Source organism: Melospiza melodia, chromosome 10 (genome assembly GCF_035770615.1).
Source record: "Melospiza melodia melodia isolate bMelMel2 chromosome 10, bMelMel2.pri, whole genome shotgun sequence".
NCBI lineage: Eukaryota > Metazoa > Chordata > Aves > Passeriformes > Passerellidae > Melospiza > Melospiza melodia.
This window is the reverse complement of record NC_086203.1, coordinates 17,654,574-17,667,405: the sequence shown is the minus strand read 5'-3', so window position 1 is coordinate 17,667,405 and position 12,832 is coordinate 17,654,574. Positions and strand designations below refer to the sequence as shown.

The window sequence follows — 12,832 nt, the reverse complement described above, 5'->3', positions numbered from 1 at the left end:
GTACTTTGCAGGGTACTTGTGAGAACTCAGACTATATATACAAAATGCTATTATCTTCAACAGTGGGAAGAAAAATAACATATTTTTCCAATTCTTGTCATTTACCAAGTCAATCAGAAAATTTTAGGAGGGAAGCCAATCTCTTTTCTGGAGAAGACACTAGATTTCTACTCCTGGTCTCCCTAGAAGGAGGTCTGTTACTTCACTGCTAAATCCTGATGCCTAAACCAATATTTTTCAAAGTCATATTTACGGGTTGGTGCTGCTGAAGATGAAGAAGGCACTGCCTTCAGGGATAGGTGTTATCTTCTCCTTCATGTTGAGCTCTGATATCCTACGGGGACGTGGGCCTGCTGGTACCTCTGGCTCATCTTCCTCCTCTTCTTCATCTTCACCTACTTTAGATTGAACATTCTTTTTACTATAAACTAAAAAATATCAAGGTTTTGTTCACAACTATACAAAAGCATAGCTCATATGAGAATACACATAGGAAATATACATTCATAGCATGACTCCAAAAATCTATAAATATCCAAAAGTTGTCACAAGCTCTCACAGGGTGCTGTGCACATGTGGGTGTGTGCATGAGTGCTTTAACTGGTTTTGCTGGTGCTGAGCAGCCTCACCTGGGGATTCTGGAGCCCCAGTTCAGCTCAGCCCTGACAGCCTGTCCATGCCTGAGCCGAGGGCTGAGCTCTGGGCACTGGGTGAGCACTGTGTGCTCAGAATTCAGGGCACATTTCTGTGCCATGCATCCAGACAAACAGGCAGAACTGATTTTTAGATAAGTATGTCCACTGGGCCAAGAAAAAAATTGACCAAACATCATCAGCCCTGGAATGCCCTCTTTTGCCAAATGTTTCAGAGAAGTTTAGAATTTGCTTTCCCATCCAGATAGTGTTACCAAAACAGTCCTGAGGCTCAAAATATTAACTCTCAAATGCTGCTTGCACTGTTTAGGAAGCTGCAGAAAAAGATAATACTTAGGCCCATTTATCCACTGATAAGAGAGCACAACTTCACTGGCTTCAAAGGAATTGATTTAATGTTCACCAGGAGCAAGTTTAGGATATTTTAGCAAACAAATTTAAATGTGTTTCTAGCTAGTATTCACATACCTGGTACATCACAGGGGGGATAGGGATCTTTATCCTCTTCCTCTCCTTCTCCATATTCACCAATTGTCACCTACAGCAATGAAAGGGATGCACAGGAAAAAAAAATTTAATAAAGAGTACAAAGCCCAGAGAAAGCAAATCAAATAAGCCTCTGAAGTCAGAGAAGTGAGTTTTCTGAAGCAGAGTAACTCTGAGAATGTAGGAGAGGTGACATTACTAATTATTCAAAATTATTTTTCTATAGTATCCACATTACTCTGGCTGTGTAAATCACAATAACAATAGAACCAACACATTTTGATAAAATCTACCAAGAATGTTTGAACATTCTAAGAGTTTATCATTCGCTGATCTCATTTGACTTATCAAGCAAAATATCTACAGAGATCCTAAGAATAAAATCACATTTTTCTAACATTAATTATTTTATTCTTTAAGAGCTTCCCCTCTCAGGATATCCTGGCACTAAAAGGATTTTTCTAGTTTGAGAGACACTGTGAGGATGCAAATCATCAGAACAAAGTTTCCTTTGCCTGGAAAAAAATGTAGGGATGATGGGCTCACAAAAGGAATTGTACAATGCACAATACAAAGTACTCCCTAGCAAAATCAGTAAAATTGCTTCTTAGAAAAGAGACAAGCTTTAGGATAAATACCTTACTATCCTTGGGCTTCTTCTGGTCACCTTCTGACTTCTCACTCTTTTTATTTTCCAGACTCTCCTTTCTATAAAACAATACAATACTAATTACAAAGCATGCCATGTAAAGACAGACAATTTTAAATGAACTATACCAATTCTATAAAAATCTGAAAGCCTTATAATAAAATATTTGAAATATTTTGTACAGCATAAGGAGTCAGAGCAATAAAATCTACTGCAGTTGAATGCAATGATCCATTTAAAAGATTATTATTTTGAATATAATTCCAGAGGCTAATCCCTAAAACATTCAATGCATGTTCATTACTCCTTTCTAGAGGGATAAACTGTGCCCTTGGACTCATACAAACAACTTTCATTGACTTCAACAGGCTTGCACTGATTTCAAAAGAAGGTTTTCTGCTTGTCTATATAAGGCTTAGAGAACTGATTCCACAGGGAGCTGTGCACTGGCAACAACAGATAAATTCTTGTGCTAATTGCACAATAAATCCAACTGTTGCAATGTTTAAATATCAGTTGGTTTATCATTACATTCTCAATTCACCCCAATTACTACCTAACTTTTATCTAAAATTATATTGTTTGTCTATTATTTTAGTGTCTAGACAAATCTTTTTATTTTTTTCCTGAGTCCAGCACATTTTGAAATTGGTAAAAACATTAATATAAAAACATCCTTATGGAATAATTCAATACCCTCCTCCTCCCTCTCCTGCTGGTTCAACATGCCCATCTATTTTACCTCGCATTCTTTTTCCTTTCCTTTTCTTCAGCTTCTTCTTTCTGAGCTGTATTTAGACTTTCAGCATCTGCCAAGTTATCCACAGCAATGGCCAAGAAGACATTTAGCAAGATATCTATTTCAAATCATTTTAAGGACATTATGCCTTACCACACTTGTGTGGTTTATTATCAGCATAAACACTGACAATGTGAGAGATATAAAACACATGTTCCCAACCTACAGCGTGGAGGTTTGTGCTGCTGGAGTGTACTGCAAATAACACCCATTTAATGGACCAGACTGATACTGGCTGTAAAGTGAGCAGAGAACCATTAGGGTCATGGGTTTTAAAATAGCAGAATGTTTAAGGTATTTTTTTAAACAAATAAAATTCAACTTCATGCTAGCCTGAGCAAATCCATGAATATGAAATTGTCTATTATATGTGAAGACTGTTCGGGCATTTTGAAAAATTCATTTTTATAATGCACTGTCTTTCATGTCTACAACAATCTATATCAAATTCAGTTCTTCAGTCCATATCAGTTAACCACAAATACTGATACAAATACCATATAGTGCAGAAAATACAATGTTTTTGCCCTTTCATCACCTCCTGACCTTTTAAGAACTTCAGAGCATGGCAGTAGTTTGTTTCTATGTGGGGCCAAGGAAATATTTCCAGATCACTGAGGGCAGGGAAGGGGAATGTTGCAGCAGATTTTGTCCCAGCTGTGCCACGGTGTGTGCCCTGGTCCCTGGCTCACCCTCAGCAGTGCCACAGCCCAGGGCTGCACTGAGTGCCAGGGATGGATGGGGCACCATCACTGCCCACGGGCTCCAGCCATCACAAACAGCAGCAGGGCACAGCTCCCAGGGAAGGAAGAAAGAAAACATTCCCTGCTTTCTGCTTGGTGGTGGCCAGAGATGGCCTGGAGATCCCTGCCCCTGGTTCCTTGGGGAACAGGGAAAGGAGATGGCCTGGAGATCTCTGCCCCTGGTTCCTCGGGGAACAAGGAAAGGAGATGGCCTGGAGATCCTGACTCTGGCTCCTCAGGAAATAGGGAAAGGAGATGGCCTGGAGATCCTGCCTCTGGTTCCTCAGGGAGCAAGGAAAGGAGATGGCCTGGAGATCCTGCCTCTGGTTCCTCAGGGAGCAAGGAAAGCTCTGTTTAAAGGACTCAGCATGTGCAGAGAGCCCTTGCCCGTGGCCACTGACCCCCTCCCAGAGGGATTTTGTGTATGGCCCTGGCACACAGCCCCATCAGAGATGTTTCCAGCCAGTGTAAAGGATACAGTTACCACAGATGAAGAGGATAATGAAATATATACAGACGATCATGCCTGAGGATGAGGGACCACCATATGCCATTATGCCATCATACATGACAGCATTCCAGTCTTCCCCTGTTAGGATCTAAGGAACAGAAATTAGGAGATTAATAGTAACTCAGCATCAAAAGTGAACAGAGAAACATATTTCCTCAGACCAAACAACACACTAACTTTATGCATAAAGTAATACCACATTCTTTTCATGCATTGTTTTAAAATTCCCATTTAAACCTCTCCTGAAATCTTGGGTTTAACTCTAACAGCTTTTATTTTGTGCTATGCATTTATATGACCGAACTTCAAAGGCAAAAATAATAAAATTAAATTCTAGTGAGATTTTATTGATCTTGGCACGCCAAAGTAAGAGCCCTGGTTTTCAGTAATGCCACTTACATAGCAATGCCAACAAATGTCCATCACTTAAAAATCAAGTTAGTACATGTTTTAAGGTTCCTTTTTTCTTCTTTTTTTTTGAATACTGGCTACAAATCTATCCTATAATAAAAATTCTGAGTATTGCAATGCAGGCTTTAGGGACACTTCATATATTTCTCCAAAATTATCAGTTCCACCCTGAGAAAACATGCAATATTCACTCTTCTTCCAAGCAATTAAATGGTTGTTTAAGAAAATAATATGCATGCCATTTTTTAAATTCTTTTTTGGAGAGCTAAACTTATCCAACTAATTTTCATTGCTGGTGGGCACCAACAGGTTGGTTGCTCCTGAATGTCTTCTAAAACTGAAGGAATCTCCATTACTTTGAAAATGAGGCAGCCTAAAATCTCAGCTGAATTGGGAAGTAAAGCCTTAAGTTTTTGTAGGGGCAGTGTCAGGTCAAATGTGAACACTTTAACCCATAAGGAAATTTCTCATTAATATTTCCTTATCTTGAAATTAAATGGAAAGATTTTCTGCTTGCTCTGGGCAAACTCCAGATGAGACCTCTACCAAAGTGACAGGAAGTTGACACCAAGGTAATCCTGCAGAGTCAGCTTTAACCCTCACCTACAGTGACTGAAACCAAATATTTTTTTTCACAGACAAGTGTGAAAATGGTGAGCAAGATGAAACCAAATGCCACTATACAAATTGGGAAAAATTAGTTTTAAAAAAGCATCACAAATAATTGAAAAGTAAACTCTAAGTATGCCCCTACAACTTCACTAGTAGCAGACAAGTTTGTCTTAAGATTTTAATGAAACTCGGTCTCTAAAAAAATTAAAGCTTATTTTTATGTTATAGTGATATGACCCCAATGTATATGTTACACACTTAATAAGTTAAAGAAACTAAATTGATGAAAATAAATATAACACTCCACCTATTCTTCTAGTCATTAGTTTGATGGAGAAAGGAGATTTAACTCTGTGAAATAACACAACAGCTATGTTGCATAGATAGAACAAAGAAGATATGAAACAAATGGTACAAATGGTGCAAAGTTACCAGAGTACTGAATTTAATGAGAAGAATACTACTTAAAGTAAACTGAATAAATAGTATTCATGGTTTCATTTTCAGGCAACATGACCACTTAAACAGTTTTGTTGATCAAAGGTAAAATGTCTCATACAGGATGAAATAAAGTTACCTGGAATACAGTTAAAAGGGCTTGTGGAAAATTATCGAAGGTGCTCCGTTTTGTTTGAGTTTCATCAAAATTAAATTTGCCTCCAAACAGCTGCATTCCAAGCAACGAGAAGATTATGATGAAGAGGAAAAGCAGAAGCAACAGTGAAGCAATGGACTTCATTGAGTTTAACAAGGATGCTACCAAGTTGCTCAGGGATGCCCAGTGCCTATAAATTAAAATGCGTGTGTTAACACACACCAGAAAAACCCCAAACAAAACAGTAAAAGAGCAGTGCATGATGAAGTATTACAAAACAATTGCTGATCACTCTTCAGCTATCCTTAGAATTAGCAGTATTAGATAATCTTACCTTGTTACTTTAAAAATACGCAGGAGACGAACACAGCGAAACACTGAAATTCCAAGGGGTGACATAATTTCCAACTCCACCAAAATGGTTTCAACAATGCCACCACAAACAACGAAGCAATCAAAGCGGTTAAAGAGAGAAACAAAATAGGCCTGTAGGCCCAAGCTGTACATCTTTACTAACATTTCACAGGTGAATAAAGCCAGAAGAACTTTATTTGCGATATCTGGAACAAAATATTAAAGAAAAAAAGATTCTGAATTGCCTCATAGATTCCATTTTTATTTTAACATATTAGTACTATACTTTCTGTATGAGTTTGTAGCTTTTTGCCTAAAAAGGAGATGTTGCTTTTTTTTTATGTTGGACTGTAGTTGATGCTTGAGTGGCAAAAGTTACACAAGGATGTAAAGCTTCCTGCCAGCTATAAACTATTCATCTTTCCAATCTGTTGTGCAGTTCATGGTTCCTCAGCTCACAGCTTGAGTCCACACTGTAACTTAAGCAACCAGCCCACAGCAAGTCCTGCTGTGCCAGTTCCCACTTCCTCCTCATCTTTCAAGCACAGTTTCATGATAAAAGTACAGTTATTTACAATTTAGTGTTGTCAGGCCTGTGCTGCTGCATTACTCAGCTGTGTTACAGCTATGGATATCAAACACCACATTCAGTCATTTCTTTTATCTCCCTCTGGCTGGGCAGAATATCCTTCAGACAGCAAACAACAAAATGCAAAGTACAAAAGTAGCCACTGATAGAATGCAGCCACCCATAGTCAAGACCAGGACAAATAATTTTTGACTGTACCTTGGATCTGGGTCAGCCAGTCAGGTTGATTGTAATGCTCTGATGAGATAGTTAACGTGTTCAAAAAGACCAAGACAATAACAAGCCAATAAAATGTGACAGATTTTACTGCAGCCCTACATTTTCTTCTGTTAAAGCGGTTCCAGCGACGCCAGCGTCGACTGAAAGTTCAAATAAAAATAAATTTATTATTATATGGAAAACGCATATGAACTTAAGGAGAGTGTGCTTTTCTTCTGTGTAGAAAACAAGTTCAATTGTGCACATGTGAGCAGGTGTGTTTTCATAAATATGTGTATAATACTTCAATAGCTGTGTAAGTCATCACCAGTTGCAGATTAGGGACCGCTAACATGTTATTCCTTGTTTTATATTTCCTTATAGATTTCTAAATGTAAACCACAACATTTGGAGACTCCAATTGCCTGTGACATAATTAGATTAAGCTGCATTTAACATTTCATTGTGTAACAAAGTATATCTATCTTTTCAAGGCCCCATACATTTAATAGCAATAAAGAAAAGTCAATGTATCAACCCAGGATTCAAATTAAATTCAGTCTAAAAATGTAGGCTTTCAGCTAAACCACAAAAGGAATTCTGGCAGGATTAAACAGAATAGGAATGCTGAGGTCACCTTTTAGAAATCTACCCTATAACATCAGAAACCTTCTTTAGTAATTCCTAGAGATTTCTACTGATGTGCACTGAAATTGTGTCAGTGGACAAATGTCTGTGAAATAAAAAAGAGCGACAAGCTGAGACTGTACCTAAGTATTAGCTGGATTCAAAAGTGAGGATATATCTTTGGACTCATGAAACTAGATTTCTCTGCTTCACTTCTGGGAACCCTGTTCAAGCATTAACTAAGTTTTCTTTGTGCATCTTAAATTTGTACTTGTAGTAAAGGAAATCAATGCTGGTTTCAGATATCAGTACAAAGACGATTCAAGCCTTGGCAGTATTCTAACCATATAAAGGGAAAATATCCTGTCCTGCCCTAAATCAACATGGAATTCAAGACACAACATTCTTATCTTGCCAATCCCCTGCTCTAAGGGCTGTCCATGGCCATCATCAGGATGCCTCACTCCCTGGGTAGGTTAAACTGACTGTTCTTACACTTACAGAACACCCTAACATTGAAGTCCATGAGACAAGAACAATATGAAAGAATATTGAAGAGCAACAGTGATGCTATATTTCACTTATAAGACTCAAAAGCCGGCTCAAATTGCAAAACTCCAAGCTTTCTGAAGCTCTTTTTTTGTTTTCCCTAGAAAGATGTGTGGAGCCTGTGATAGTAAAGTATAGCTAACTGGTGTATACATATGAATAACATAGGCATACATCAACAGAAATAAAACAAAAATTCAAAAAGGAGAATAGCATAAATTTCTCCATTAGGTTGATACAAGTAAAGGCATGCTCCAAAAGATTAACTTCTATTTTGACTTGTAGCGCAGCAGGTAGGCGAGCTTGCAATGAAAAGCATTTTCTATTTTGATCCAAAGGCATTTTGACATTACTTTCAAAACAATATCCTTGATGAGTTATGGCCTGACTTACTTTGTGCTCACACTCAGTGTACTGACATTGCAGAGTAACATTCCAGAAGCTGGATAGAGGATCAGCCCAGAAGAGTGAAAATTGGACCAAGATTTTGCATTTACCTTAGAATGTGATTATAAGAGGAAAATACTGACCTGAACTTGGATTTTGAGATGGTTTGACTAGAAGAAAAGGAAAATACATTTTTAAGAATGGGGGAAAAGTAATTAATAAATTCATTTTCTTTAGAATTTTGCATTGGCATTACACATACATAAAACAAAATTTTAAGAAAACGCATCACAAATGCTGAAATTCTTTTATCTGTTATTTATTTTCTGAAATAGTATTTCAGAAACCTTACAAATTATCTTGGTGAAAGAAAGGAAATCTCCTTTAAAACTCAGTAAATAAACCTTGAATAAACATGTAGAATCTGCCTGGAAGTCATGAAAATCTCAGCAGATAAATACTGAATACCATGGGTTATAGAAATAATCCCATACATTCAGTAATTGTCTAAAAAATATATATTCCCCAGGTCATGCCCCATTTCACAGAAAATATGTGGTTTTACAAGTCATTAGAAACTTCCGTTATTTTCTTATAATTTTGGACAAAAATAGTAATTTATACAAGCTTCTAGGAAATCACAATTCCACTCCAAGCTGAGCTGAATTGTTTTACACCACCTTAACCTGAGAATTTGAGGAGCGCTTTAATACTCTTATAACTGGTCAAATATCAAACTCCTGTGTGTGCCATACAAAGCCTGGCTATTCCAAAGCACTTTTGGCTAAACAAACAGAGGGGAGAGAAGGACCCTTTGAAAAGCAGAGCTGCCCTGAGCTGCTGGGGTGTGACCTGGGCTCCCAGCCGCGCACTCACCACAAGCTCCCGCAGCACGCCGGGCTCTCCCCTTCGCCGCTGACGTTCTCCGTGTTCACCGACTCGGTCTCGCTGGTGGGCATGCTTGCTGTGGGGACACACAACTGCCTCAGAGCCAGCCCCACGCAAGGCATGGCACAGCTGGCATCTCCTCACCCACGGCAAGAGGGCCCCCAGCTCTGCTGGGAGCTTGGAAGGCCTGAGGAGTCGCAGATGAAGCCAGACACTTCATCAATCCTCCTCTCTCACCGAAAGGAAGCACGCGGAATTCCAGAGAGAAAGGTGGCTTTTTTAGTTTTGTTGTTTCCTTTTAGTGATTCAAGGTAATTGCTTGCAATTCACTGCAGAGTATAAAGCAGAGGAAGTTTGTACTACCCCAGCAAAGAAATTAAGCTGAGCTAGATTCTGAAACTTTTCCCTTTGAGAAATGTTCTGTTAACACTTTGGAGATGCTTTTCTGTTGAAGTGCTATTAAAAGCTCTCTGATTCCAAGAAATATCATCAAACTTCTCAAAGCAGGAACAATCACACTGTGGTCACACTGACCACTCTTTGCTTTTACTGACATGGTGAATTATTGAGGCAAGATGCCAGAAGGTAAATGTGCCTGCAGATACTGTGTGAGCAGCAGGCAGGAGCAGGGGAATGGGAGACTAGTCCTTCAAAGCATGATTAGAATTACCACTAATAAAAAGGGGACAAGTACATTTGCCCCAGAGTGAATTACTGCACATATAGTGGAACTGAGTGGTTAGTAATTGCAGCTGATGGTTTTTAGACAAAACTCATTTTCAGCTAGGTCATCACCATTTGTCTGCAAATCAGCTGAAATATAGAGGGAGGACACCTTATGTCAAAAAGTGTTAGGAAATTATGAACAGCCAAAGTTCTCAGTACTTCCTAGGGGAGAGCACTGCTCCCATGTCTGCAAAGTGAGAATGAAAGGAAAACCTCAGGAACAAGAAAAGGGTTACTTAATGTTGCTGGTCTATACAGTAGAAATACCATTTAAAGTAGGAAACAAAAGAGATGTGAAAGATGCACCGAAATTACTGTAAAACAGCAAGAACAAAAGAAAAACAGAGCATTCTAAAAGTATTCTGGTGTGTACCTTCACTGTTTTAATGGTTTCCTTAGTTGGTTTATTTGGTTTGATTTGTTAGGAGGGGTTTAAGCCAATGTCTGTGAACTGACCTTACTCAGGGCAATACACTGCCAACTTCTGATAGGGACATCTCACTGTTTTGGTAGCTAAAGAATGATATGAGATTTAAGAACCAGACCCTGAATTTTCTGGTTTGTGCACAAATCAGGCACAAAGTGATAAGTGTTAGGAACAGTCTCTCTGCACAGCCTCTCTACTGCCTCAACACTGACATGAGGACAGAGGGGAGTGGGAAGGGCAGGTTTGGTTTCTGTGCCCATCAGTCCCATCCAAGCTGGAGACTGACAGGTCTGTACAGGCCAGGTACTCAGCTACTGCTGAGAATCTGGCCCCATAAGCAAGTCACTGTTATATGGAATGCTAAACAGAGTGGCATAACAAAGAAAGATCCAAAATGTCCATGCAGGTGTTTGAATAAACAGAGCACTTCAGGCAGTAAGCACAGCAAAACCTTCTTTCACAAGGTTCTTCTGTTCTGATGATTCTTTTAAAATATTTCTGTAATGACTTTATATATTAAAATTCTCTGGTTAGCACCTGCAAGTGTCTCAATTCTAATATCATACTTCCCTTTATAAATCAGTTTTAAAATAATGAATTTTTCTAGTTCTGTAAGAGCTTCACTGCTTACAGTCAGAGTTCAAAAGGAATTTCACTCAAAAGTAAGGAAAACAATCTTTGATGTTCAAATTCAACTATTAAAATTTCAAAGGGTTAAAGAAAAAAAATCACAAAATTATTTCAAGCATAGTCTCAGGGCTTTGGAACTAAGAATTTTTATTTTAAAATGCCAGTTTCATTTGAAATAACTATAAATATATATAAGCATACCCTGTCTGGTAAATAACTGAACTGTTTGCCTTGTGCCAGGTGACTTGACTGCTGTTAGAAAACATAGCATTGCAGTCACCTAATGATGAGCATTTCAGCACTTGTGATAAGCAACTACAAAATAAGAGTGCTGAAGTCTTGTTTCACATATCATTAAGAGCTGCCAGGAAAACACAGCTAGGCCTACTCCCATGATTATTGTATATGTGCAACGTGTCCCACACTTGTATTTCAAATTTATCAACCCTTCTGTCCCTTGGAAAAAAAGGTACCTAGAATCCAACTCTTCACAAAGTGTCACTCCATTGAGTGACAAAAAAGCTACATCTAATGCAAGTAATGCAAGTGCATATAAAGTGAAGTACTGTAATTTTAACTCAAATCTACCCTGACTTTATATTTTAGCCCGCAATAAGAAATACCAGCCCCTTTTGAATAAGATTTTTTGAAGAAAAACAAAGCAAAAATATCTTTCTCCCTACTGAAGTGAATGTAAGTTCTGTTAATTATTAAATACATCAGAATGTTACTGTGTTTTAGACACCACAGGGCTCTTGCTGCATCTCTATCAGTGACTTGCAGGTGCTGTATTACAAACAGAAGAGGGGAAGAAAAAAGAACCAATTCACATTAGAAACTCAGCTGCCATTATAATATAATTTATATGTCAAAATTGAAACTCGACAGAAGTACTGAGAAAGGCACCATGTGGAAGTCCAGCTCCAGCAATGCCAGCAAGTCATCAGGTCCTTAGGCAGAAGAAAAGAGCAGCACTGCATGTCCACATCCACTCTGCTAATGCAAGCAGCCTGCCAGGTCCCAAAACAGCTCAGCTCCATGGCCACAGCTCCATAAGGGCAGGTGGTGTCCATGAGGCAAACACAGCACACGATTTTGAGAGAATTTTGGGAGACTGATCTCAGCAGGGTCAGCTCTGAGATCTGTAAACTGGACCCCAGTATTGAAAGGAAGATGCCAAATTTTTGTCTTTTCTTGATTCATCTTTTGCCCTTGTTTTACTGGCATTCTTCTGGAAAGATTATCTAGATTTCTAGATCAAATAATCTCATCAATTGAACTTACTGGTTTCAAACAAAAGTGCTTGCATTAGACGATATAAGCAACCCATACAGCATGCAGCTTAATACTTTCCTGAGTGGATAGAAAACAGGTCAAATACATCAACTACTATATTTTACTTCTGTGGATAAGAATATAACATGAGAAAAACAATCCATTGTGTTCACGAGGTACTCTATGTATGGAGTTTCAGACTTGGGAGCAGGGATTTCCAACTCCATTCCAGGATGTAACCTAACTAATGCAAGAAGAGCAATACACTGTCTATCAGCAATGCTGTGCCCTGGCCAGCTACAGTTAGAAGAAATAAATTCCATAATCCTGAAATACAACAATTCAGTGTCACCGTAGAATCCAGAAGCAGGCTAAATTACAACCTGAATTACTGAATTGTGGTTTCAAGTATTAATGTTGGAAATGTTTTCCTCTCTAATGTAAATTATTAAAATTTTAACCTGTTTCAACTTCAACTGTGCATTTTCACACTGGTGCATGTTGAGCAGCCTTTTGTTTAACTGTGCTGAAGGAAAAGTGCTGCAGAAGAGCAGTGATCTGCCCAGCTCATCAGTATTGGCTACTGCACAGAATCTTGGCATTATATTGAACTGGCAAAATTTTAGATCACTCTTACAAAAAATTGCATGTTCTGTTTGCTAGTAACAGCCAACCAATTCCTTGAATTGTTGGTTCCAAAATTTTCCTAATTCTTTCTCAAAT

At 38.5% G+C, this 12,832-nt stretch overlaps 1 protein-coding gene across 17 annotated transcripts in view; it reads right to left on the bottom strand.

The window, feature by feature from the left end:
• CACNA1D (calcium voltage-gated channel subunit alpha1 D) overlaps nucleotides 1-12,832 on the bottom strand; it is a 169,586-nt gene that overhangs the window by 61,162 nt on the left and 95,592 nt on the right. For 16 of the 17 annotated variants that reach the window (XM_063164644.1, XM_063164655.1, XM_063164660.1 and 13 more), the window contains exons 10-19: nucleotides 9,040-9,127; nucleotides 8,307-8,333; nucleotides 6,601-6,761; nucleotides 5,794-6,019; nucleotides 5,442-5,649; nucleotides 3,809-3,929; nucleotides 2,531-2,645; nucleotides 1,778-1,847; nucleotides 1,122-1,191; nucleotides 254-398 (exon numbers count right to left, since the gene is read on the bottom strand). In XM_063164644.1, coding sequence (XP_063020714.1) covers nucleotides 254-398; nucleotides 1,122-1,191; nucleotides 1,778-1,847; nucleotides 2,531-2,645; nucleotides 3,809-3,929; nucleotides 5,442-5,649; nucleotides 5,794-6,019; nucleotides 6,601-6,761; nucleotides 8,307-8,333; nucleotides 9,040-9,127 — 1,231 coding nt within the window. The remainder of the gene's footprint in view (nucleotides 1-253; nucleotides 399-1,121; nucleotides 1,192-1,777; nucleotides 1,848-2,530; nucleotides 2,646-3,808; nucleotides 3,930-5,441; nucleotides 5,650-5,793; nucleotides 6,020-6,600; nucleotides 6,762-8,306; nucleotides 8,334-9,039; nucleotides 9,128-12,832) is intronic. The other variant, XM_063164646.1, reaches the window with a different exon arrangement.